This window comes from Solanum verrucosum, unplaced genomic scaffold (assembly GCF_900185275.1).
Source record: "Solanum verrucosum unplaced genomic scaffold, falcon-dt-bn FXZP01000229.1, whole genome shotgun sequence".
NCBI classification, from domain to species: Eukaryota; Viridiplantae; Streptophyta; class Magnoliopsida; order Solanales; family Solanaceae; genus Solanum; species Solanum verrucosum.
The window spans coordinates 5,548,533-5,576,194 of NW_026020011.1; the positions used below are offsets into that span (position 1 = coordinate 5,548,533).

Sequence of the window (27,662 nt, forward strand, 5' to 3'; positions counted from 1 at the left end):
TCAGTAGAATTGGATCATGACTTTATGTAACAAAAAATAAAACAAATGACTTATGTGTGATAAATTTTAAAGTTAAATAACTTTTATGTGATATAAAATAAATTAGTGATTAGAAAATTCACTTATGTGGAATAAATACTCCTTCATATTAATCTCGAAGTTCTTCTTAGATACGAGGAAATGATTTATTTTCAGAGCTAAAGATCATAGTTCTCGAACGAGCTAACTTAACTTAAATAAGAGGAAATAAGTTAATTTGCATTTTTTAATTTTCTTTGATTTTTTGTTTGTAAATTCTATTGTTGAGTTTCAGTATCATTGTATGATGTATTTTGATTTGTTTTTTTTTAATAGGCGTAATAAGTAAACAGATACTCAAACTTGGTCTTGGCTGACAAGTAAGCATTCCAACTTTGAGAGTGCACGTCTAGACGACTATCCTCTGTTTCATCGTTCACACGAAAGGAACTCGATATGGGGCTTTTGGATCTCTTAGTTGCAGCATCAATGCCAGTTATTCAAATTCTTTTGATAACAGCACTTGGACTAGCTCTTGCATTAGATCGTTTCGCCATACTAGGAGAGGATGCAAGGAAGCATTTGAATAATGTGAGTATATATTTCATGTTTCGTAGTTTGCTCGTTGATTCCCATTTTACTCGTTAATTACTTGTACGTGAATTTGTTAGTTATACATGGTTAAAATCATTATTTTTTATGTATATATGTATAGTAGATGTTGAAACCTCTTCAGCTCTGTGTGTTTAGTTATTCATATTTTGAAGAGGTGTCCACCAAGGCTAGAACAGATGAGAAGAATCACCTAGTGTTTTTGTCGACCTCATGTTCTCAACTCACTTTATGTGGTTATTTCTGTCATAGAAAATTGATGTTTCCTGTTGTATATTTTTTTATGAACAGATTGTGTTTTACATATGCAATCCATCTCTGATTTCAAGCAACTTATCCAAAACAATTACATATGAAAGCATGAAACGATTGTGAGTTTTCGAGATTTCTTATCTCTTGTGTTGTTATGTGAACCCTGTCTGTCCCATTAACTCTGTTATTGTAGGTGGTTCATGCCTTTGAATATCTTCATCACTTTTATTGTTGGTTCGATTCTTGCTTGGGTTGTCAATCAAATAACAAAACCTCCTAAACATCTACGAGGCCTCGTTATAGGCTGCTGTGCTGCAGGTATGTATAACCAGAAAGAACATCAGTCACGAAGACGACTATTGTTCAAGTCAATATGATGCTTGTAATAGATTTTCCACAGCTTTCACGTTATGTGGCAACTTGACATTAGTATTCTCGCCAAAATTAAGTACTCCATTCGTTTCAGTTTGTTTGTCATACTTTCCTTTTTAGTCCATGACATGTTTAAGACCACGAGAATAAAGAACATTTTGATACATTCTACATATCCTTAGTTTATGACCTTTCTTGCTTTCTCAAAATTCCGTGTCAAGTTAAAACCAGACAAACATGAGTCTTTCTTACTTTCTCCACATAATTTTGCACCTTCAATGTGGACAGGAAACATGGGCAACATGCTTCTCATCATAATTCCAGCTGTTTGTAAGGAGAAAGGAAGCCCATTCGGGGCGCCTGACATTTGCCATACATATGGGATGGGCTATGCTTCCCTTTCAATGGCGGTATGTGTTTTAATCGATTAGTTTGCTTCACAATACTTTCATGTTTGGGATGGTCTCCAATGTGAAATTGTGGTGTTGAATGCTCCATGCCTCCATCTGTTTCAATTTGTTTGTCTGGTTTTTACTTGAGTCGGAGTTATTGCAATCGACTAGTTTGCTTCACAATACTTTCATGTTTGGGATGGTCTCCGATGTGAAATTGTGGTGTTGAATGCTCCATGCCTCCATCTGTTTCAATTTGTTTGTCTCGTTTTGACTTGTGTCGAGAGTTATTGCAACAGAGGTAGTATCAGCTATGAGCTACCTCTTCACTCTTTAGAAAAAAACACTCAATAGCAAAAACTATTAACTTTTCATGCAAGGGAAATCTAATGCAATGTTTGTCTGGTGATTTCTCTTCTTCAGGTATGCGCGGTTTTTCTATGGTCTTATGTGTATAATATTGTCAGAATATCATCAAGTAAGAGCCCCGAAGAGGTTGAAGAAGTTAACGATTCCTCCATAAGTAAATCTGCCAGAGAAAGCTCCATAGCAGAACTCGGGGTCTCTACGGAGCCACTGCTTCAGACAAATGACTTAGCATTATCAGAGCACCAATCTGAACAACTTGCATTGCCCTCTACTAGATTTGATGATAAATCTCAGGTTGATTATGGATCACATTTCAATCATGCATACTTGAAATTAACTAGTCCCTCCGTTTCAATATGTTCGTCTTACTTTCATTTTGTCTTTTTCCTTTTCTAACAACTCTTTAATTTCAACTTTCCACGTGACATAGTGAGTGATCATTTAAGACAAGTGCGCTTTGAATTTTGATCTCTGAGTTCCTGTAACAGGTATCGGTATGGACTAGATCGAGACAGTACATGGGAGTGCTTTCAAAGAAGATGAACCTGAAGAAATTATTAGCCCCTTCTACCTGCGGAGCGGTATTCTCCCACTGTTATCCTATCTGTGTTCTGAACTCTTTTGTATTGCGTGATTGTGTTAGTTCGTATCTAGAACTTGTAATTTGTTGGATGTTTCCGTCAATATGAAAGGGAATTCAGGGTTCGTCTTGTTTACAATCTAGTTATTGTGAGAGTAGTAGTATTGACTATTGGCCTTGTATAGATTGCAGGTTTTGTTGTTGGACTTATACCTCAGATCAGAAATGCAGTTATAGGTGATGCAGCTCCTCTTCATGTGATTCAAGATACAGCTTTGATACTTGGGTATGAGACTCTCTTAACTTGTTTAAATAAACTAGCAGAGGTAGTTTTCGTATCTTAATGCAAGTATTTAATTCATTCGGAGCTATTAGAGCAGGATCCACTTTTGGGGGAACATGAGTCGAAGCAATAACAAGAATATTTCTAGTAGAACATCTTTCACAATCCCTAGAGAAAAGGTTCACTAATAGACCGAGTTATGAGTCATTCGACTCATTCACATCTCGATCATGAATGTATAAAACAAATACTCAAACTTTGCCTCAGCTTAGCAAGTAAAAGTGTAAATCTACACATCTCAACTCGTCTCCACTGTGTTAGTTGAACATTGAATCCATTGTGCCAAAAATTAGCTTAGCCACTTGGAAAGATGGGATGTTTGAACTGAAAAAGGAAAAGTTCAGTAACATAATTAAACAACATAATAGATAAGCAAACACTTCAACTTGGCTTCAGCTGACAAGTAAGCACTCGAGCTTTGAGAGTGCATATCTAGACACTTCAACTTGGTCTAAATTCTCAACTGACAACTATATACTCCAACTCATTCTCATTTTGTGTCTAGATGATCATTTTGTAAGTTGAAGTATTCAACTGACAGAGTGAAAACGAGTTGAGGTATCTAGATATGCATACTCGAAGTACTTACTTGCCAACAAATTAAAGGTCAAGTTTGAGTGTGTTCACTTAAATTGTCAAGGTTTTTGTCTGGTTGAAGAAATTGATATTTACATTTCATCAATGACTGCAGAGATGGAGCTGTTCCGCTTCTAACGCTGATCATGGGAGGTAACCTTTTAAAAGGTTTGAGGGTCTCAGTAGTTCCGAAATCTATTATTGCTGGCATTATCGTTGTCAAATACATCGCGATGCCTGTGATTGGTATTGGTGTTGTCAAAGGCGCTTCTTGGTTAGGCTTGGTACATGATGATCCATTGTATAAGTTTGTTCTTTTACTTCATTTTGCACTTCCACCAGCAATGAACATTGGTAAGTTGATTCAACAAGTTATGCTTTTGTTCTATTATCATTTTTATTCGAGTTAATGGTGAAAAATACACCTAAAGTATCTCAGTTTTTGAGTTTCAAAACCTAACTGAACTATCATGTGTGTGAGTTTCCTAGCTGAAATATCATAACCGTTCAGGTAGGAAAAATGAACAATTGATAGTTGAGGTGTGTTTTGAGGAATAGTTAGTGATAGTTCAGGTAGAAAACTCACACACTTGATAGTTCACGTATGAAACTAAAAGTATCGAGATACTTTGGGTGTGTTTTTTGACCCTTCACCCTGCTTCGGATAGACCTTCAACTCAAGTAAAGCATATAAAAAACAGAATGAAAACAAAATATAGTAGCCAATATAAAAATTCATGCAGAGATTGTTATTTCTTTGTGTATATATCAGTTCATCATCTGTTAATGAATGTATCTTTTGCTTCATCTTGCTCTAGTTGTTATAGAGAGATTTGACTGTTTACGTGAACTCGGTGTTATTTGCAGCAACCATAACACAGTTATTTGGAGCTGGTGAGAGTGAGTGTTCAGTGATTATGTTATGGACTTATGCACTGGCTTCAGCAGCACTTACACTCTGGACAGCATTCTTCATGTGGCTTGTATCATGAGCACTATTTCTAGAGGAAAAACGTCAGACTCCACGTGTGAGATTATACTGGATATATGTTATTGTTGTTTGAGAAAAAAACGGAGATTAGAAATGGATTAAATGACTAGGAGAAAAAATGATGGTTCTACTTATGTACAATAAGGATTTGCACCCCAAAAATGGGAAATATGTGTCGAACGTTTACGTCAAATCAATCTAATTTACCATGGTTAAGCGATTTAAGTTATATTTCTGTAATTATGCTTGCCTTTTCAAACATCTAAAAATATCAACTACTCCATATCCAATACATGCTATTAAAATGTCATCAATAAGTGGAAAATTTACAAAGAAAAGTTGTTAAAAACATTTTTTTATCTCAAAAAATTAAATTTAAAATTGTTCTGTCCATTCAGCAGCTGTAAGGTTGATTCTGTCGGAAAGCTGTAATTAGAAAAAAGAAAATAAAATTAATAATGTAATTTACAATAACATATCTAGTGTAATCCTACTACTAGGTGATATCCGAGGATAGAGTTTATGCAGACTTCAATCTCCATGACAATGCTTGATATGAAGTGGTACTAGTACTTAAAACACAATATTACTCAGTTGAGAATGTGGGGAATGATAGATAGAAAAACAGAGCGGATGATAAAACCAGACTTAGTTCACATGGCACAGGGCTCGAACTAGGTCACAAGTCCATCAACCTTCGCCACTTGAACTAAGCCCTCGGGTAGGATGCAGATTAAAGATTTCAATATACTCGCAAAATGATTCTGCTGCTTTCACAGATGTAAAAGGCCAAGCATAGAGGATATCAATGCAACTTTCTTCCTAATACAACAACATACCCAGTATATTCCCACAAGTGGGGTCTGGGGAGGGTGGATGTATGCAGACGTTACCCCTACAACCAACCTTTGTGGGGTAGAGAGGCTGACTAATGCAACTTTCTTCCTAATAGCTAAAGGATTCAATCAGAGAAATGTCAGAAATGGCAAATGATGAATTGCTCCCCCTTCATTACATGGAAAAGTAAACAAGACATCCACTTCATTCTAGTACGAAAAGGGGGACGAGTTGTAGGGGTATCGAATCAATACTTTGCTTACCACATATTCAAGCAAGCCACATAATTAGTTACCGCAACTTGAATGCATACAAACTAGCAGATAAAAACTACGTTTCGATCCCAAACAAGTTATGATCAGCTATGAGTCCTCCTTGACCGTGTCACTCCTTTTAAGCTTGAATGTGTACAAACTAGACTAGTAAGAAATTAAAAAGATTTTATACCACCAGAAATAGTTAACCAATAAAATGATCATCAACATATACTTACCACATAGTTTTAACTTGGTTCTATGGTTTCGCAGTTAGAACTCGGGACTTTGGATACATCGACTTGACTCCCTGTAGACTGTATCAATCAATATTACCACATATTCAATCAAACCACAATAGTTACCACAATCCTCATTGACCATGTCGCTCCATTTAAACTTGAACGTATACAAAATTAACAAGATTTTATACCACCGGGAAACAAGTAAGCATTAAAATGATCATCAAAACATATACTTCTATTAACAAAATGGGGCAAAGTATGGTTTTAAGTTCAATCTATGTTACATTATGATCAAATTTTGTACATTACCAAAAGGGAGATTGTCTCCCCGGCATAGAAGAGCTACAACACACGTCCAACCTATCACGAAATCGTGATTCGTGGGACTTCAACATCACAGGCAATGACAAGCACAGACCTTTCTCAACACACATCATATGCCTTGGCTTTATCCTATTCTCAAAGCTAAACGAGAAATATTTTGAATGTATACAAACTAGCAAATAACAACTACGTTTCCATCCCAAGCAAGTTGTGGTCACCTACGAATCCTCATTCATACCACCGGGAAACAAGTAAGCATTAAAATGATCATCAAAACATATACTTTTATAAACAAAATGGGGCAAAATATGGTTTTAACTTCAATCTATGTTACATTATGATCAAATTTTGTACAGTACCAAAAGGGAGATTGTCTCACCGGCATAGAAGAGCAACAACAAACTTCCAGCCTATCACGAAATCGCGATTCGTGGGACTTCAACATCACAGGCAATGACAAGCACACACCTTTCTCAACACACATCATATGCCTTGGCTTTATCCTCTTCTCTAAACTAAACGAGAAATACTGAGGAAACACATTCAATTCCATCATCTCCCTCCCCATTTCCACCACAAAGTAATCGAATTTCGGCTCCAAATTCTCCTCTATACTGTAACAAAACAACGAAGGAAACCTCCGAAACATCACTTTCGCATCTCTCCTCGAAAACCCAATTCTCTGAAAGTAATCCAATCGCGGTATAAACTTAGTCTCCACAGAACAAGATAGCAAACTCGCACATTTTGAAACATCTTCAATACCAATACTACTCTGTAAAAAGTAAAGGGTCGGTCGGAGATGCTTGTCTACACACTTTGTGAGTAGCCGGGGTCGTCGACGGAGAACACCCGGAAGATTTTCTCCAGTGACATGAACTTCCCGGAGCAAAAAAGTGACGGCGGCTCTAAGGGTGGTGGAAATTGGAGCTGTTAAAATCTCCGGACACATATGTAAAACTCTCCGAACATCAAGAATGGTGAGATTAAGGGAATAAAGGAAGCGAATAACTGATTTGAGATGAGATAAAGAGGAAGAAATGATAAGGGGTTGTGAAGTAAGGCAATGTAAAGAGTCTATGCCAAGAGAATCCAAAAAAAGAAGTTTTTCATGGAGATGGGAATTTTTGGAGGTGGGGGTAGGGGGGAGAGTGGAGATGGGGGTGGGTGGTTTTGGGTGTGGAGGGAAAGAAATGGTGGAGGATTTGAAGGATTTGGGAGGAGAAATGGAGGATTTAGGAAGTGAGAAGGAAGAAGAAGAAGAGAGATGGAGAGTTTCTTGCATAGTGATTTCTCACATGGTGTTTGTTGTTTTTGGTATGTAAAGAAGGTAAAGGGAAAAAAATGGAGGATTTGGGGGTATGAGGGAATTTGTACAAGTGGCGTGAGAGAGGGAAATGGATAAGGGGATAGTGAACTAATAATGTAATGAAAATTTTTGAAGTAGGAAGAACAATCAAAAACACTTATCACAATCTTGCCTTAAATACATACTCACAATCTTGCGACATGAATAAAGTACACCTCTAAATTGTCACCAAATTTAATGGTGCTTTTAACCCTTTTCTCTACTTTTTATTAAGAGCGTCATCTCCTACTAGAGTTAGACATCACTTTTTATGTGATGTGACAGATGGAACCAATAAATCATGTACCTATTGAAACCACAATAAATACAATCTTCTCAAATCTCAACATTATTCGGGTCGTCAAAATTTCAAAAACACAAATAAAGAAACAAACTAAAAGAGTAAAGACAGTTGAAGGCCTCTGTAATGTCACACAATCCGACTAACATTTCTGTAACTAAATAAAGTTTCTGCAAAGTGCAAAAGACGATTGGAGGGGAAAAAAGGGTGGGTAGGTGGGTGGGGGGAGGGAGGGTGGGGGGGGAGGCTATGAATTCTATTAAGTTTGACAAATACGGCTGCCTCTAAATATCCGCGAGGTTAAGGGGTGTTCTCATCTAGAAAGGTGTGTTCACGTTGCTTGAAGGCGAGGTCATCACAGAAAGAATTTCTGTGACAGAAGACATGGCACTAAGTGCAGCTTTCAGGACATCTTGTGAGCATCCAGGCTTCACGATTGTACGAACCTGGAAAGTAGATTATAAAATGAGAACGCATGCACCAAACCAAAGTTTAAAAGAGAACGAAATCGTGTTGCCAAGCTTTGATAGCAGGTGGCCATGATAAATAAATGATGCTATAATTTACTTAAGTGTAAATATATTCTTGCAGAGCAATCATCACCTTGTCCAGATACTCTTGCAATTTCTTGATACGACCCATGTAATCCTGGTCTTCAACGCAAAGAGTAATAGCTTTTGCGTCAGCACCAGGGCCATCAAACTGGAGGGGGCCTGGGTTTCTGTAAACATCATCGAGCAAGAACTTTGTCGCATTTTGACTCAATAATCTGCACGAAAATAAAGATACACATCAGTTATATGCACACAATTCACTTTAGAATGCCAGCTCTTAAGAGAGCTTTTCCTGGGAATTCACGTCTACTTCCTACTTTTCAATCACAAAAGCTCAGCTTCCTCTTAGGCTTCGCTTGTAAATAAGCAAAAAATCAGGACATAGACATACTCGTATGATTTGCCCTTCAAATCTACAGTGGCAGGATGAACAGCAGGCTTCCCGAGTGATGCCTTGCCAGGACCACGACCATACCGCTTCACACTCATCATAGCCTAGATTTTAAACAAATAGTGATAAGGTCAATCTATGTCCTCTTTTCTTTTGGTAGGTAATGGACAGTGTGAAACATAAGTACAAAATACAGTAAGGAGCTTACAGTTATAGGAGCAGCCCCACAGCGCCACTTGTTGACAGGATTCTTCAAGTTAGTCAATGTAGCCATGTAACCATTGAGGCCAGCAGCCAATATATGATAGCAGACGTGACCAAGTACCTGGCATTGTAATTCTTGTTACTATTTTTCTTATATTGTAACAATCTTATACTTCCACTGTCCCGGGACAATTTATTTATGTGATGTACTTTCCTTTTTTGTTTGTCTAGATCTTCCTATATTTACAAACAACTTACTTTAACTTTCCCATTATACCATTAATGAGTTGATATATAGTCATACAAATATCTATTACTACCTCCATTTCAATATGTTTGTCTTATTTTCACTTGACACAAAATTTAAGAAATAAAATGACTTTTGAATCTTGTGGAAACTAAAGATATGTAGAATATACCAAAATGCTCTTTAATCTTGTGGTCTTAAACATGTCACGTGAAAAGTTGAAATCAAAGAGTTGCCACAAAAAGAAAGAGACATTCTTTTTTAAACAGACTAAATAGGAAAATAAGACAAACAAATTGAGACAGAGCGAATATTTGTTTGACCATAAGGTTCAAAAGTCTTTTTTTTCTAAAACCACGTGAACAACATCACATAAAAATAAGACGGAGGGAGTTGTCTCACTTGAAAGAAAAAGGAAGGAAAAGCTAGGAAAAATATAAAACTTACATATGCATAGTCACAATCAAACTTTGATGGCAATGATCCCCGAGCTTGATAACCAAAGAAATGGCAAATTGCATTAAATTTCTTTCCCTTGTAAGTTCCTTCTTTCTGTAAAGTCATACAAGATACAAAACAGGTTTAGTAAAGGTAACGCTGACCAAGGCAGAAAATATCTAAATCATGTGAGATTCACTTTTTCAAATGAAACAGTTATTAGAAGAGTATGTCAATGATTTTGAAGCAAACAAAACTTTACAAAGAAAGATTGCTCAGTGAAAACATAGCAATGGCTGAAGGATCTGTATGACATATGCAGTAACAACCTTATATGTTCAATAAACTTTCGTCCTAGCCATGGACATGGTAATGTAGTCAATACTAGTGGACACGGTTAGGTAGTCAATACAGCAAACTTTAAGCTTCTGATGAAGGACCATATTAAATAGCCATGCCCAGTATAAGTCTAGGTCAAAGCAAATGAAGAGTTCACGTAACATAACCTTGTTTTTGGAAAGAAAATTTAGCAAGCAGTTTTAAGATTTAGCATTCCAACATAAAACGTTATGAAGAAGAGCTGTATTTCATGAAATAAGGAAAGAGAAAAATTGATTGAATTTTCCAAGGTCTAAATATATTATTCACCCCACTCCAAACTTGCACAAATGTGGTCCGTATCCTCTCTGATAGATGATATGATTTTGTATTAAAGAAAATCACTCTTGTAACTTTGCATCAAATAATTTCGCCAAGAAATGTAACACAACAAGTCAACAACAATGTAGAGGTTGGCAGAAGTCAGTGAGCTACTCACTTACAATCTCAAACGCTTATAGTGGTAAAACAATATACATATCCTTGCTAAAATTTCTTTCCTGTTTTGAGATGGGATATTTCATTTATTTGCTCCTAAAGAAAAACCATACGCAATACTACATGCAACACTTTACATTCCAGAATAGAGGAAGACGGAAGCTATACCAATCGCTTATTCATTTCTGTTTCCACCAGATGAGCTATAAGTTTCTCGGTTTCAATCTGTGAGGAAGAATAAAAGAATAATCAACTTAAAATATAGTTCATACGTATCACCAAACACACCATCCAAAGGGAGAATTAGTTACCTGTGATAGCTGAGCAGAATCATCTGATTCTGGGTGCAAGAGGAGCTACAACATCATAAGCATTTTATGTAAGAACAATCCAAGTGAAACTTAACTGTCATATCTGAGTACTCAGTTCCAACAATACATAAGTGGTACCTGCTTTTTTATAAAGGGCGGCAAGAACTCAAAGAGCGCAGATGCCCAAGGTGATAGTTGAGAGGAAATCTTATCAGTGGAAACGCCTTGTGTGAGCAAACCATGAATTTCCTGTAACACACAGGATCATAACAAGGCACTGTGAAAACCAAAAATTCCATTCCCAAACAAAGAATCATAGAAGCCCGCCAATTAAAGTTTGGAATTCTTTTTTGGTCTATCCGTTCTCTTTTCCCTTGTTAGAATAGGAATAGGTTTATACAATCCTATTAGAATAAGAATATGTTTATACAATTCTATTAGAATAGGAATAGGTTTATACAATCCTATTAGAATAGGAATAGTAATAGAAATAGAAATAGGAATACTAAATAGTATCCTACTTGGTAAAGGATTGTATTCTAGGGTCTATAAATAGGGTCTCAATGTAATAATGTACACAACAACAATTCAATAATATTCTTTTCCTATATTTCTCACATGGTATCAGAGCCTCTACAAACTTGGTAGAGAATTAAAGAGCTTCCGCTGCCGGCGGGTGGCACCCATATATGCTGCCCGTCTGGCCAATGATTATGTTAACAAAAGTTGGGTCACCGTGTATCTATCCGGTGACTATTTTCTTATATCTAATTTGTGTAGCACCGTGCTATCATTCCGGTGACTACTTTTTCATATTTAATTTTTGTAGCACCGTGCCATCATTCTGGTGTCTACTTTTTTGTGTAGCACTGTGTCATCATTCCAGTGACTACTTTTTCATATATAATTTGTGTAGCACCGTGACATCCTTCCGGTGACTACCTTTTTTGCATATCTTATTTGTGTAGCACCGTGCATCTTTTCGGACTACTTTTCATATTTAATTTGTGCAGTACCGTGGATTTTTTCGAACTATTTTCTCATATCTGAGTTGCATAGCATCATGTGTCTTTTCAGTGACTCCTCAGATTTGATTTGCATAGTTCCATTCGTCTTTCCGGTGACTCCTCAAATCTGATTTGCGTAGGGTTGTGCCATCATTCCAACCCTACCCGTTTCTTTTTCAGTAGGGTCGTGCCAACATTCTGACCCTACCCATATTATTTCTCTTTTTCAATGGGGTCGTTCCATAAATTCAAACTATCCTATATAATTTATATTTTCTAGTTGGGTTGTGACATCATTCCGACTCTACCCATATAATTTTATTTCTTAGATTGTGACCACTTTTAGCCATCAAATCTAATACTCCGGCATATGAGCATGTTCTGGCTAGTTTTTCGGTGACTTGTCTGATATCAACTCGTCTAGTGATTCCAACATGATCCATATACTTTACACTAGATTTTGAGCACTTACGACCGTTGCATTGTGAAGAAGTCTATATGGAGCAACCACCTAATTTTGTTGCTCAGGGGGAGTTTAGTAGCCTTGTATGTTGATTACGTAAGTCACTCTATGGTCTGAAACAGTCTTTGCAAGTTTGGTTTGGAAAGTTCCAACACTGTAATTTTATCACTCTTCTGTGTTTTATCGGCATTATGCATCAAATTCAGTATTTCATGAGAAGACCAAGCACATTGAGATTGATTGTCAATTTTGTGAAGTCGAGTGATCAACTTGCAGATTTCACCAAGCCCCTCATCAGTCCTCGTGTTAATTACATTTGTAACAAGCTAGGTACATGAATTGTATGCACTAGCTTGAGGGGGAGTGTTAGAATAGGAATAGGTTTATACAATCCTATTAGAATAAGAATATGTTTATACAATTCTATTAGAATAGGAATAGGTTTATACAATCCTATTAGAATAGGAATAGTAATAGAAATAGAAATAGGAATACTAAATAGTATCCTACTTGGTAAAGGATTGTATTCTAGGGTCTATAAATAGGGTCTCAATGTAATAATGTACACAACAACAATTCAATAATATTCTTTTCCTATATTTCTCACACCCTTTATTTCATCTTTCCTTGGGTGAGAGTGAAGAGGGTGTGATAACAGACACTGGGAGGCAGGCTAAGAAATAGAACTCTTTTATTTGGATTTTACCTGCAGTAGAGCATATACTTCAGGAATACTTTCAATAAGCCCCTCTGGCAACAGGATCACACCATGGTTTTTATCTAAATCCAAAAACTTAGTAAGCAGTCAATTTCTTTTGAAAAGCACCACAAAAGACAACAAAGAAAAGGTAAAGTTCCATACCTTGTTCAGCCCTAGCTTGAACTGTATCACAAATTTTGTTTGTGATGTCAAAAAGAGTAAGCTTTGATGCAGCTACCTCCTCACCAAGAATTACCTGCAAGATTATTTATTAACACTTTTTAATACAGAACACTTGCAAGTTCTAAACAGCACAATTACTTCATTAGTTTTTCAGTGAAGCTGTAAAACGAACCATATTAGGATGTGACTGCAGAGTGCATTCTAAGGCAACATGTGATGCCTTTCGCCCCATGAGTCGGATGAAATAGTAGTACTGAAAAGGAAAGATTACCAGGTTATAGTAAAGCATTTGCAGAAGACATAGGTAGGAAATATAAAAGATAAGGTTGTGAACATAATCAACAGACAGTCAACACCATCAAAACAAATTTATATAACAGAAATGAAACCCACCAGAAACATATATTTAAAATTTACCCAAATATTCCATAGAAATTGGAAGAGATGTGAAGAACATGAAATTACCTTTTCTGCCGAGAGCGCATCAGTGCACATATTGCTAATGAGTTGGGAGTTAACCTAAGATGACCACAAAGATAATAATAAGTTCCCCAGGGATTTTTTATATAATTTATTAGGATTTTCTTTCAGTTGAAGCACACAATATAGCATCATTACTAGAAAAAAAACAAGGTCTCTTGCTCATGCAGAAATCGTCAAAATGACCTACAAATTTAACACTCGGTACCTGCTGAATGTATTTCACCTCATAATCCATCACTTATAAAATAACAAGTAAAAAGAACACTTAACCTGCACACCACCATATACAAGACCCTCAAAGTTTAAGTGGGGAGCATGACCACAAGTCTAAATGGCAATGCCTCTTAAAGGGAAAGGTGTAAGATGTTAACTGTGTGTATTCTAAAAAAACAGTCCTTAGATGAATGTTTCCTTTCATATGATTGACATAATTGGACTAATACCTTGCATATTGTGTCAAAACCGACATTTGTTTCAACAAACTGATTCTTTAGATCTCCATTTAATGTAACAGGAACTCCAACCACCTGGAGAAAAGAACAATCAGAAAGTATGAACCTTCCATAATGAGAGGATAAAATGGAAGAGAATGCATAGGTTAAAGTTGGAATAGTGCAAAAACATTTGGAGAAAAAATTAGGTTATGCACTTCAATTCATGAAAAGTCAGAAGTATAACAGTAAATTAGATGAAGAGAATAGCCTCAACCCATGCATACTTTTGTTTGGCATTTTGCTTCGGCAAATGTTTCGGCCAGTTGAGCAGCATCAGTGTTTGATGTTACCCCTTCAAAATATAATGCATATGTTAGGATGTATATCTCTGTGTGTATGCACAGAAGATCCATAATGAACCAAAAAACTGCATGATAAATACCTCCAATAATGATAAGGGCATCCAATTTCAAAGCTTTGCAGGCAGCCATTGCGGCATTAACTTGCTCGGTTGTTCTAATTTGATCTTTTGTCCGACCCAGCATGTCATAACCACCTTAATGGGGAAAAATCAATTAATGATAAGCTTAAGGCAAAAAGGAATTCTACTGACTTCATTCCAAACCAGATTCTACCTTGATTCTTATAGGTGGCAAGAATATCATTGGTGATCTCTAGGGTTTTCTGTGCAAATAAACCTTCAGAACCACCTGTTGACATTTGAAAAGGAGAGATTCAGCAGAAAAAATTATGACACAAAGCATCGTAGACATGATATGTAAGTGACACTCAAATGGTGTAGCAGGTCTTTCTAAGGGTTTACTGCCCTGATGTCCCAAGAATAGATGGCCAGGACATTTCAACCAGGAGAGTATGAGAAACAATCTCAAAGTCTAGCAGATTTGTAGGAGAGTACACGTGCAGACGCATCACAGAACATAGAACACCAACACAAAAAGACTACTTACCCAGAAAACCAAGCAAAGTACTGTTAGGATTGTGAATTTTAAGGGCGTCATGAATACCCCATATCACATTATGTCCACCAGGAGATTGTCTCCCGCAGAAAACAATTCCAACCCTATAAAGGAAAAAGAGTGAGTACAATGAAAACATTAGTATACCAGAGATGTTTATGATGCTCTTTTTTTGTTGTTGTTGATAAAGTAATAAAACAAGTTTATTTCTCTTAAAAATGAATAAAGCTCATTTCACAGAAATTCATGTCTCAGTGAACTTTTATCCTTATGTCTATACATAAATAAACACATCAGTTTTGATAGGAACTGTTAGTTTTAGACTTTTAGTCCCCTCAGTAAGATTCTAAAGACAGTAAATGCAAATGGAATTCCAAAAACAACTAAAAGGAAGGATGTGTTTCTTTTTTTTCTTTTTTTATGGGTAACTAAAACGAAGGAACTTTTAGTCACCTAAACAAAAGAACTACCGTATGCCTACTTCCAACATAGACTTGGAGCAAACAGCTCATGATTTCAACCCCGATGTCATTGATTACTAACTGTAGATTTTTTCTTTGATGAAGTAAACTAAAGATTATTAATGCATACCTCTTCGCTGGATGCTCGGTAATTATCTGAGCATCAGCGACTTTGGCAGTTGCCCTGAGAAAATGGGCCAATGGCTGACCATAAGTGTGAGGAAAAGACCGACTTATTACATGTTCACCAGAGTGATCTGCTGCAGTGGTTGCATCACCTAGCTCAACCCGCACAGTAGTACCCTGTTGTAGTTTAACCAGATTTAATGAACTCGGGATTGCAGACAGAAAAATCTTTCATCCTTATAAGAGTAAGTAGGATTGAGCTCTCTGAGCAGTTATCAAGAGCAGCTTTTTAGTGGATATCAATATTATAGATACAAAGAATTGGCAGCACATTTCATTACCAATCCAGTGGAAGTTGATAATTAATCAAATTGAATACACATCAAACAGAATAATCAGATGAATGAACAAAAAGACTTCAAAATACATTATAGCATGCGTGAAAAAAAGTCCATACAAAATCATCCTTGATTTACACAAAAAAAAAGTGCATTATACACATGTTCTGCAAGGATAGACTCCATATACAAAGTCCCCCTTTGGTATCCATTAAACAAGAGACAATCAGCATCTCTTCCTGGAAACACTTGACAGGTAAGTAGAATGTATTTTCACTTTTCCTTTTTTTAATCCCTGATGGCAAATGGTCCATGGTTTGAGACTCGGTAAATAATGAACCCACCTTCTACCTTTCTCCACTTAACATTCTCTCTTCTTTTTCTTCTCAAAACTACTCCATCACCTTACTTTTAAATTTGATTATTCGCATGTAAACACAAGAACAAACTACACCTCAGTCCCAAACAAGTTGAGTTCCTCTATATGAATCCTAACTTCTTCACTCAAACTCATTTCACATCATCATCATACTAATAAATCATATATAAACACAACGCCTACAAAATCAAACAGAAAATCGCGACCGCTATGAATGACATAATTCTAATACAACAAGAGACACCTTACACCAAAAAACTGTACCTATACAGATAGCATAAGAACAAATCTGATCTACAACGTCAGATCTATTCTATTGTTATGGACGTTAGTATACCGAAACAATCTACAATACATACATTTCGCCGGTAATTATTTTCCGATTTTTCCAAATGCTAAACATAATCATCTTCTCCATCGAATCAACAACAACAACAACTTATCTAACGAATCACAGTTCATAGTAGAGCAATAACAACGAAAAAATACATAAAAAATTTCAAAAAAATGCAAAAAAAAAAATGAAGAGAAACCTGAAGACAAGGAGGAAGCTCAGGTTGATACTGAGATCGAAGCTTTTGCAGATCAGAGAGTTCTCTAGCTATGCCGTAATCTGCATCCATTTGTGATTTTTTCACCTACTACACACACTCACTCACTCTGTTTGTGTTTCTCGCTCTGAAAATACGGCTTATATATGAGGGATTAAAGGTTGGCGATACGACCAAGTTAAAGAGAAAATGATGAAAATGGTCCTTATTGTTTGGTATAGGTTCAAAATAGTCCCCTAAATATATTTTTAAGTAATTTTAATCCTTTAAGTTTATTAAAAGTGAGTTTCTTACTTTTATTTTCATCGAATATTTTGATTGATCGTATCAGTTAGATTTGAGGGAAACATAGAAAATAATGATTTAATCAGAATTATAGAAAAGTCTCGTCGTATCCTAAAAATTGAATTAGGCATCCAAATTGTGAAATTTGCACCTCAAAAATTGCACAAGTCTCCCCCTATATAGACATGAAGTAGCAAAAAAATGCAATAATAGCATCTTCAAATCTCTCATCAAATCTAACAAGACAAAATTTATTAAATATTTGATAAATCTAAAAAAATACTTACTTTGATTAATTTTAAAAATTAAATTGGTCAGAGATATATATATTAAAGGAATTACTTCAAAACATATTCCTAATCACAAAGGACCTTTGCTCCTAAATAACAAAACTAGCTAGTTGCCTCTATGTGAAATGGTATAAATTTACTTTTTGCTAATAATTGAGATTAAATGTGTTCTCATTGTCATCAAAGTAGCTAGATTTGTCTTCGTATAAGAAAATCACAAATTAATGATACTAAGCTTTCTTCATAAGAAAATAAGTGCGCGATTTAATAATCAATAAAGCGAGTTAAATATCATATTATATCTAATAGAAAACAACATAGTATTTTGATGAATCAATTAAGATACGCGTAAGTTTGATTTGGACATTCATTTCACTCTCAACATTTTAGTGGAGGTAAGAGTGCTAAATTTGGACCATACACATTTAACATCACCACAAACTCTTTTATAGGCCTCATTTTAAACTTTGCTAAGTTTTTTTTTTGAAGCCCATAATTCACTAGTACTATTACTTTTGGTCCAAAGTCCTCCAAAACAACTAGTAAAAAAATTGTTCTTGAAACAGCAGCAAATGCTTTCTCTTTCGTCTTCCTCTTTAGTATCGTTCGGTGGAATTGCAAAGCCATTTTCGGCTCCGATCAGGTTAAAGTGTCAGTATACTCCTTTGAGAACAACAATTAATAACCCTTCTGATTCAATGGCTTCCCCAAAATGGGCTCAAAAAACTGTGACTCTTCCTCCTCAAAGGCGAGGCTGTCATCTTGTTACATCCAAGGTATGTATGTATATGGGAATTAAGCTTTATGGGTCAGTATTTTAGGTTATTAATGAATTTTGTGGACACCCTTTGTGTCTTATGTCAATCAACTGATCCATTTTATTCTTCTGATGTTCTTTTAGTTGGGGGTAGGGGAAGGGAAAATGCGGAGGGGATTATAAGGTGGGGAATTGGGAATGGAATCCTCACCAACAAGGTGAAAGTTCAGGTTTACCTCGACCAATTGAGCTACTAAGATTTCCGTTTTTATTGTTTTGTTTGCTTTTGATTGCTTGCAAATATTTATTTATTAGATATAATTGGGATGTGTTTATGAGCTCCCGATGATTAAGCTTTTGAGCGATTATTCGTTTCTTGTGTGTTAGTTTGCTCCCTGACAATTAAGTGAACCAAGTATCACCAACAAGTTGAAAGTTCAAGTAGTTGCCTAACTGGGCAGTCTGAGCTATTAAGATTCCCTTTTTATTGTTTTGTTTGCTTTCGATTACTTGCAAATGTTTAGATATAACTTGGATGTGTTTATGAGCTGCGGATGATTAAGCTTTTGAGCGATTATTCGTTTCTTGTGTATTAATTTGCTCCCTGACAATTAAGTGAACCAAGTATCTTCAACAAGTTGAAAGTTCAAGTAGTCGCCTAACTGAGCTATTATGATTCCCTTTTTATTGTTTTGTTTGCTTTTGATTACTTGCAAATATATATTAGATATAATTGGGATGCATTACTGAGCTGCCGATGATTAAGCTTTTGAGCGATTATTCGTTAATGGACTTTTACAGAGTGAATTGTGATATTGTTAAACCTATGGGTTCCATGTTTTAATGAGCTCTGCCTGGTTGATAGCAACTTTTTGATTTTGTATTAATTCTTTCTTTTCCGAAGAAACTGATGGTAGTGGTTCACCCATTTTGGCGTATCTATGTTAATCCTATTATCCCACTAGTACGGGTAAGGTAACTATACCTACCAAGACTTAAGCAGATGGAAAGAAATCACCTAGCTCCTTTATGTCTCATGATTTGAAATAGGACTCCAAGGTTTGCATCCACTTAATTGACCGTTAGGCTACACTATTGGTATGCTAATCCTGTTATATCAAATTGAAATTTCAAAACATAATTGTGTCTATATTTGCTTGATTAACTTTATGGAACTAGGTTCCAGTTGAGGTTTAGGTAACAAAGATGAAAATCATTATGATTCTATTAAACTAATTGAATCTATCAATCATCCATTTGTTGTTCTAAGATTAACCTGAACTGATATCAACAACAAAACTAGAATTCTCAAATAGAGGTTTCCAAGATATTGCTTAACTTTTTGAAAATAATACATTACAAAAATGACCAAGAACCAAACTATCCTATGTTATTTTGTGCATAGAGAATCAAAACTGAATTGAATGTATCAGTTCAGCAAAACTTTCTAGTGGTTAGTAGGGTGGGTGGAGGGGAGTTGGAAATATATATCATGTCAGTAGGCATAATCAACATGGACAGATTTATTTTGGCCCTTACAAGAATAAACGTGACTATTGAAACTGTGAAAATGTTATCACTGAGTGGCCTATTAGTTGGCTCACAAACTAAACTGACATGTTTACTTACAAAAGTTGGATGTATTCGAATTCCATTCTTACTCTTCTGGCTTATGAAACATCTTTTGATCAGGTTTCAAAGGTGATAACCTAACTTCATATACAGTTATTTGGGCAGTTTTTAGCTTTAGTATTTCTAGCTGCCTCACAGGTTTTAATTTTTCAGTTGCTAGACTAGTGCTATTAATATATTGATCCAGACAATAAACAAGAAAAATGTTCTTACGATAACATTATCTAAACTTAAGCATTATGTACCTCGCTAATGGAACAACATGTTTCTATTTTCAAACAAAGACTCGCAAAAGAGTGAGTTTCTCTTTCTCTAGCCCAATTTTTTGTGTTCTATCCCCCTCCCACTTCAGCAAAAAGATTATATTCTGCTTCTAATTGATACCATCTTAATCTCCTCATCAGATTATGAAGGAAATTAATCAAGAGATAGCAGGCTTCAAATGTGGCCTTGCTCATCTTTTTCGTAAGTAATCTTATTCTGACATTTTTCACTTGAAATTCTTCTGGATGTCTCTTAATTGGCAAATGTATTTGCACCAGAATTCTACTATGACTGAGTATGGTTAGCTATGTGTTTAACCAGTGCAGCATACAAGTGCTTCTTTAACTATAAATGAAAATTACGACTCAGATGTTCGAGATGATACAGAGACATTTCTTAGTAGGGTTGTCCCAGAGGTAAGATTATATTCTGCCAAGTTGAGTAATAGTCACTCATTGTTGTGGAGAGTCTCATTTTGTTTCAAAATGACAATTTCAGGGGACTTCTGCACCGTGGAAACATACTCTTGAGGGTAAGTGTGTAACGTAATCCCTGTCCTCTGTAGTGCTGTTTCTTTTCTTTTTTGGTTCGTCAGGTAATTGACTGGATTTTATTCCAGGGGTGGCTATTTAATGGGCTGCTGTAAGTGTGGGATGAAAACTATCTGAGCCAAACACCTATCAATTTTTGCCTGAGCTTGGGGAAACTCAAAATCTTGTGGCTGAGCTTGACTCTCTATTATGACTAAAGAGCTTGTGCTCGGGCCTGAGATGCTTGAAAGTCGATTTCCCAACTCAAGAAACCACATTTTCAATATGATACTCCACAAATTACTGGAAAATCAAGTAATCTTTAGTCAAAACCTAAAATTTCCTATTTCAGAACAGCGACAAACTCAAAATATTTCATCCAATGCATCTTCATAATGGAGACAATAACTTATATCTTACAAATAGATGGTATGGAATCAAAATACATGAGATCCATAGTAGTCCTCAGGCTGACGTCGCCATGATCCCCTGTAACACCTTTCAGTGAGATGTACGTCTACAGACTTGTTCTCAATACAAGAAAACCTACGATGCAATGGGATGAGAGTCAAGAAATTACAAGAGGAGAATATCTGTACCAAAACACGAGTAGATAGATTAGCTAAGAGAAGAAAAATGAGATAAGAGAGAGAGAGACAGATCTAGGTTAGATTCAAGCTTCAACTACTTCAATCTTATATTCTAGCTCAGTCGTTGCGTACTTCAGCATCCAGGTCTGCGTCTTCATGTGATCAGCAAATGCATAGCTAGATCCTTCATCCTCCTTGTACATTAATTTTTCAGAATTAATCACAGTAAAATAATGAAGACTGAAAAACTGACTATATCTTAACATGATAAAAGAATTTTGCTCTTTTACTGCATTTGAGTTGTTTTTGGAGACCTTGCAGTCTGTTTAAATGTTTAGCAAAATTATCTATTTATTCTTTGTTGACGATTCTGACTTCCATCCCTCAGATTATGTCATACCTACTGATAATACTGCCACTTAGTTTATCTATATCTATTTAATAATCTATTGCATCACCCTCGATCTTCCTGACTGAATTTATATTAAGTTCTTTGTGTCTTTTTTTTTCCTCCTTGGTTAACTTGTCTTTCTCAATTTTATTGGTTGTTATTTTGATGTTAGTATGTTGCAATTTTGACAGGGCCAGATGACATGCCCGCTCATATTAAGTCATCGATGTTTGGCTGCAACCTCACGTCTGAATATCTCCTTTGATTTAATCCATATAGTTTTTCACGCCTTCTCCATACACTGATATTTACCACGTCTTGGATTTTCAGGATACCGATCACAGACGGAAAGCTAAACATGGGAACCTGGCAGGTACTTGTGCTACCTCTTTTTAGGTCATTTGATTTGAGCATGGCTAGAAGCCTAGAACAATGAATTCAAACACTTTCACCTTCATGTTGGATTAAAAAAGCAGACAGTTAAAGTTGTTACATCTATTGTCATTACCAAGTTGGTCAAATCTATCCTTCAATCTCTTTTTTACACAACCAATTCTTCCCATGGTTTGAACTTGTAATTATAGCAAGGTTCCTTTTTGGATAGTAGAGATCCAAACCATCACAAGGATAGTAAGATTTCCACGGAGACAGTTCTTACCAAGTGTCAATTGTTCTTTTCTATCGAGACAAAACCATTACATGTCCATTTATTGATTCCTGAATATAAGACTTACAGGTATGATGAGCAACTAATGTTTTCTGAATCTCAGGGCATATGGTTGTGTGAGCACCGTGATTCTGCCACCCCACGCAGAATTGTGATCACCCTTAATGGAATGTGAGCCACTAAAGTGAAATGTTAAAGAAGTACAATGAGCTACCAACGCCTATCTTACTGAAATGCTCACATGTAATACTACTACACTTTCTCTGGTTGCGATGTTTTTCTAGTCCATTTCAGTCTAATGATGTGTGTGATGAAAGCCTCTTGGCCATTTCTGTTATAAACCTACTCTGTAGTTTCTGTGTCCCATTTTCATTATGACCAACGAGCTTCATAGATGTTGATTTGTATGTGGAAGTTATCGTTCCAGCGTTGCATCTTTACTACTTATTATGGAGCAGGTTAGCACCATATGTGTTTTCATTTTCATGTAATGAAGAAGCTAAACATGTATTCTTTCTCTTCCCTGTTGCGCTAGCTGAAAACATTGATCAAAGATATGCAGTCAAGATTGAGGGTGTGTTTCATACTGATGAGAATATTTCCCAAAAAATATTTTTCAATTTTCCTGCGTTCAGTTGGTCAAAACTTGTGGAAAACATTTTTTCCAGAAAAACACAAGTTCCTTAACTTTATGAGGAAAACGTTTTTCGAGAATATTTCTCCCGACCCTACCCATGTGGTATCATTCTAGTATATTGTTACAGTAGAAACATAAAAACCAGAAAAGTTCATATTAAGCACATCTTAGAATTGTGATGTGAAAGAATTGAGATTTGTCATCCAAGGAATGATGTCTATGAGCCAAATAATCAAAAGCATTGTCATTAAAAGCAATATATCTGGTTGAAATGCATATTCAATAAGATACATTTTCAAAGACTTCAAGCCTAAGACATTCCGACACAAGCATACACAATCCACAGTAGAAAAAGTTCCAGCATCCATTCCCACTCCTAATAACATTAATGGCTGAAAGTATATTGCTACGACTTTTGACATACATAACTCGAGGGAACCATAAGATATACAGACGATACATTCTTGAATAAAACAGCAGAATAAACGAGGACGCAGTAGGGGGTTTTCGTGAGTGAGGTTAGATCACCTGCGAAAGAAGAAGACCCCCAACAAAAGCAAAAGAAGAGAACCATGCAATTCAGCCAATAGGAGACTATATAATATTCTAAATATTAGTGCTACCATGCAATATTGCCTTTTGCTTCTCTCAAACTTCTTCCTCTCCTGTAGTCTATCTCTGCATCGGAGCTTGCCAAACCATGGTCATGTTTCCGACTTAATCTTAGAGTTCCCAATTTGGAGAAGATACCTTCATCATCACTCATGGCATGGTTGGCAGGTTCAATTTGCTTTGGAGACGTATGATCTGTGGATGTAGAAGACAGAAGCAATCAGTTTTTAAGTCCTGAACAATATCTAGATAATATAGAACTGTTTCGGTGGAGCTTTTAACAATTACTTAGTCGTGTTCCATGAATAATATTAAACTGAATTGGAAGCTGCTAAGTAGAAAATTACAAATACTAGCATGAGATAAAATCCAACGACAGAAGAAACATGAATTTAGGAACATCTCATGGCAAAGGCTAGAGAGAAGAAAGAAAATCCATTCGACTGAAACTTCATACCAACTGTTACTATTCAATACTAGCAGAGAGTAAAAAATTATGCACCTTTCATGCAATTGTTTGCTCCTTCAAAATGATGCATCCCTGGTTTGCACTGCAGAGGAGATGCCATATTAGAGATATTCCCTCCTTTTGTTCCCTCAGCTGTTGACATAGTTAATATGATTTCCTCTTCTCTGGGCTTAGTAAAAGGGGTCATGCTAAAGGATTCATCTAATGCGACATCAGAAATTTCCACATATTGTGTCGAACTAACAATCTCATCAGCACTGAACCCAAAGGATGCTCTATACGCTTCTACTTCCTCTGCATCTTGTTTAGATGGTTTGTTCTGCCAACTCTGCTGGCCATTCCCATTATTAGTTGAATAAGCATCGGTTTCTTTGGAAACGCTCAGCCTTCCACCAGAATGAGGAAATAAAGAGTGGTCAATGTAATATTGGGCAAATGTAGCTGGACAGAAGAAATTTGAATCTTGAGTCAACTTGGAGGTGCTTGAATCAGGGCCTGGATACTTGATCTCGGATGAAGGGATAGAAGGATCCAATTGAGGAAGTTCCCTCTCACCTGGTCCCCTCGAAACAGGGGATCTGAGAGTACTAGCAGGACTTCCTGGATAAAGAGCGTATGTTGTTTGAAAATCATTGGCACCAGTGCTGGTTTTAACTTTCACAGAAGAGGAGAGGAACCGAGCAAAAGGCACATCTGGTGAAGAGGGAGTAGTTAAGTGAGCCAACTCAGGCGGAGGTGTGAAAGGAGCAGTAGATGGCTCAGTGGTGAAGTTTGAGAACACGGGAGGAGATACCAACTGGGTCTCATGAGCATATGGACCAGTGGCGAACATAGCAGATGAAGGACCTCCTGGTGAATTGCTAGATAAAAAACAGCTTGGTGATTGAGCTGTTGAAGGGAGTGCTGAATTCGAAAAGGACGCGGGTGAAGATGGTGGAGCTAAAAGAGCTGCCGTCTGATTATTCAGCCCACCAGCTTGGGGAACATTCTGCTGATTTGGCATTGAATTGGCCTCAGGAATACGAGATGAAGGCACTATACGCTTTCCACCTTTTTGTCTTCCAAAACAAGACAATCCTCCCAAACATCCTCCCCATCGTTTATGCTGTCAAAGAATAGAGCATTAGCTGTTGGGGTGTACTCTTAAGATAAAAACAGAAAAAACGGGAAGATGCTGGATAAAAGGTGCATTCATGTAGGCATTTGCCTATCTAAGCAGGGGAGGAGTCATCCTTAGAGCTACGAGTTCAGCAAAACCCATTAACTTACACTCGAGCACTTTATTTATATTTAAAAATATATTCACTATGCTATCCAAAAACCAGTAAGCAAAAAGGATCGTAATTCAGAACCCAGAAATCAAAATTCGTTGATCTGCCTCTTTGCCTAAGTGGTTCACACGTGAAATCCGATAACAAGAAAGTAAAATCATAATATACAGAAGTAAGACCAAGTGCGAAATCATTAATAGTCAAAAGTAATTTTTTTCATATTCCCTTACAGTATCTAAGTCAACAATGAAAAGCTTATTTAGTGTCTCTATCACCAACCCATAAGAATCATGTATCAGCTGCATTTTCACACATCTAAAAGATACCATGGTCCACACATAGTGGAGCCAAACTCAACATCCATCAGGTTAGCTAGTGAAACATGACAGCTTCCTTTCTCAAAATAAACAAAACGAAAACTTAATTTTGGCCCCAATAAGATCATCATCCCCGCGGCACTCAAAATTACTGCATTAAATAAATTCCTATATTTTCTTACGAGTGAGATTAACTACATTATCATTTTTTTTTATGACCATTGTGTCCCAACTTTCGCGCCTCAACTAATTCCACGGGATACTTATCACCTCCCACTAGCGCTAGGGACCACGTAACTCTATACACAAAAGCTAGGAAAAAATGGTAAGAAATCACCTAATGTTTGTTTTAATCTCTAGTGGGATTTGAACACGAGATCTCACGATTCTCAACCCACTTCATCAACCACTAAACGACACCCTTGGCGGCATAAATTGAAGTTGAAAATAACAACATTATCTAATAGTATCAATTAGGAAACTAGATTCATCACTCCGAACAACCACTATTTAGTAGATTAAAGTTATTCCTTCATATAAACTCCACAACCCCATTTCACCAAAACCTCAGATCTGTTCGCAAATGTGATTCCACCACACAATTTAATCATTACTAAAGCATTACAAAAAGTAAACCCATAACAGATTGCACAAATTCTCATCCACACAAACAAAACACATACAAAATTACACAGTAAGCAAGTAGATCTGAAAAATGAAATGCACAGTACCCGAGAAGGAAGTGGCGGTCCTTGCTGCTGCGGAAATCTATTCTGCTCCGACCCCATTTCTACTATCACCAATTTGAACAATACTTCAGCTAATCAAACTCCTTTTTCCACTTCACTTCAGTAGTTTTCACCACTGCTTAAACACAACAAATCTTTTTTCTTTCTCCTTTTCAGCACTTACTCTTTCATCTCCACACTAAAAACACACTTAACACAATATATACACACTCAAAACTCAAAAGTACTCAAAAATGGTTGTTATACACACAAACAACAAAATCCTTTTGCTCATTCAACAGATGCAGACAAATTCAACAATTTGGTCTATAAAAATTGAAAAAAAAATGGAGAAGAGTGTATGTACTGCTGATGCTACTACTAGTAGTAGACGTAGTACTGATACTATTTTTTTCCTTCTCCCTACAGGAAGAGACAGAGAGAGAATAATTATTTTTTTGTTAATCAAAAGACAAAGAAAGCACAAATAAAGCCAAATTGTGTGTGTGAAAGTGAAAGTGAAAAAACGGTGGGGGAGAGAGAGAGAGAGAGAAAGAGAAAGGGAAAAAGAAAAAGAGAGATGCTTTATGGGAAAAGGAAAAAAGTAAAAAAAAAAGAAAAAGAGTAGCTTTAAATTAATTCATTTTTGTTATTTTTATTCTTGTTAATAATAATTATAGTAGTAGTATTTTAATTTTTTTAATATTTAATTAAGCTTTTGACTAGTAAGTTTATGAATTTGGGTAGATTGTATTTTCCTTAGTAAGAGGTTTTGGTTTGAGAATTCTCATATTAGAAAATCTTTGATTGAGAGTGTTGCTTTCAAATAGTATCTATTTGGCGCGAAGTTTGAATCAATGTAAATATCGAACATTGAAATTGTATGAGAAATCAAAAGAAATTTCTTTTACATTTTTTTCAATCTTAAACGTTTATTGTCAAAGAATGTGGTGAGTAGATCCGATTGTTTGTTTGTTTCTTAGTTAGAGGTTTTGATTTTAGAATTTTGGGAATGAAAAATCTTTGAAGGAGAGTGTTGCTTCTAAATGGTGTTTATTTGGTGCACGAATTCAAATTAATGCGAATACCAGCTATTGCATGAGATTGTTTCTTTCTCAGTTAGAGATTTTGGTTTTAGACTTGTGGGAATAGAAAATCTTTGATAGAGAGTGTAACTCTCAAATGGTGTTTATTTGGCGCGAATTTGAATAAATGTGAATATCAGATAATGCATGAGAAACCAAAGAAAAAATCTTTTACACTTTGTTTGGATGGTTATTGTTATGTAGTATTTCAAAATATATTATGTTGATTGTGTTATGTTGTGTTATTTCGATTACTATTA

General features: G+C 36.1%; 5 protein-coding genes across 5 annotated transcripts; 2 read left to right on the plus strand and 3 right to left on the minus strand.

Annotated features, from left to right (window-relative positions):
• The first annotated feature begins 359 nt into the window (after window positions 1-359).
• On the plus strand, window positions 360-4,727 carry LOC125820120 (protein PIN-LIKES 3-like). The gene is made up of 9 exons (XM_049499542.1): window positions 360-609; window positions 922-1,001; window positions 1,076-1,200; window positions 1,543-1,664; window positions 2,070-2,309; window positions 2,504-2,596; window positions 2,781-2,881; window positions 3,630-3,868; window positions 4,382-4,727. Exons 1-9 carry the CDS (start codon window positions 475-477, stop codon window positions 4,504-4,506), a joined length of 1,260 nt encoding a protein of 419 aa, XP_049355499.1. The 5' UTR covers window positions 360-474; the 3' UTR covers window positions 4,507-4,727.
• A 1,763-nt stretch (window positions 4,728-6,490) lies between these two features.
• On the minus strand, window positions 6,491-7,117 carry LOC125820375 (transcription termination factor MTEF1, chloroplastic-like). The gene has a single exon (XM_049499807.1). It carries the CDS (start codon window positions 7,115-7,117, stop codon window positions 6,491-6,493), a length of 627 nt encoding a protein of 208 aa, XP_049355764.1.
• A 682-nt stretch (window positions 7,118-7,799) lies between these two features.
• On the minus strand, window positions 7,800-17,005 carry LOC125819949 (pyrophosphate--fructose 6-phosphate 1-phosphotransferase subunit alpha-like). The gene is made up of 19 exons (XM_049499354.1): window positions 16,860-17,005; window positions 15,614-15,786; window positions 15,014-15,126; window positions 14,681-14,755; window positions 14,488-14,601; window positions 14,330-14,397; window positions 14,055-14,138; window positions 13,594-13,647; window positions 13,301-13,381; window positions 13,108-13,201; window positions 12,952-13,025; window positions 10,914-11,024; window positions 10,776-10,820; window positions 10,633-10,689; window positions 9,658-9,762; window positions 8,968-9,084; window positions 8,760-8,863; window positions 8,418-8,583; window positions 7,800-8,260 (listed from the first exon to the last, which is right to left on the minus strand). The coding sequence occupies exons 1-19, from the start codon at window positions 16,947-16,949 to the stop codon at window positions 8,132-8,134; spliced, it is 1,854 nt and encodes a 617-aa protein (XP_049355311.1). The 5' UTR covers window positions 16,950-17,005; the 3' UTR covers window positions 7,800-8,131.
• A 938-nt stretch (window positions 17,006-17,943) lies between these two features.
• LOC125820084 (uncharacterized) lies at window positions 17,944-22,672 on the plus strand. Its single transcript, XM_049499499.1, has 7 exons — window positions 17,944-18,228; window positions 20,246-20,306; window positions 20,427-20,521; window positions 20,604-20,637; window positions 21,808-21,862; window positions 21,947-21,989; window positions 22,387-22,672. The coding sequence occupies exons 1-7, from the start codon at window positions 18,025-18,027 to the stop codon at window positions 22,456-22,458; spliced, it is 564 nt and encodes a 187-aa protein (XP_049355456.1). The 5' UTR covers window positions 17,944-18,024; the 3' UTR covers window positions 22,459-22,672.
• A 514-nt stretch (window positions 22,673-23,186) lies between these two features.
• On the minus strand, window positions 23,187-26,734 carry LOC125819993 (uncharacterized protein At1g76660). Its single transcript, XM_049499407.1, has 3 exons — window positions 26,321-26,734; window positions 24,035-25,106; window positions 23,187-23,727 (listed from the first exon to the last, which is right to left on the minus strand). The coding sequence occupies exons 1-3, from the start codon at window positions 26,375-26,377 to the stop codon at window positions 23,540-23,542; spliced, it is 1,317 nt and encodes a 438-aa protein (XP_049355364.1). The 5' UTR covers window positions 26,378-26,734; the 3' UTR covers window positions 23,187-23,539.
• Window positions 26,735-27,662: the final 928 nt, after the last annotated feature.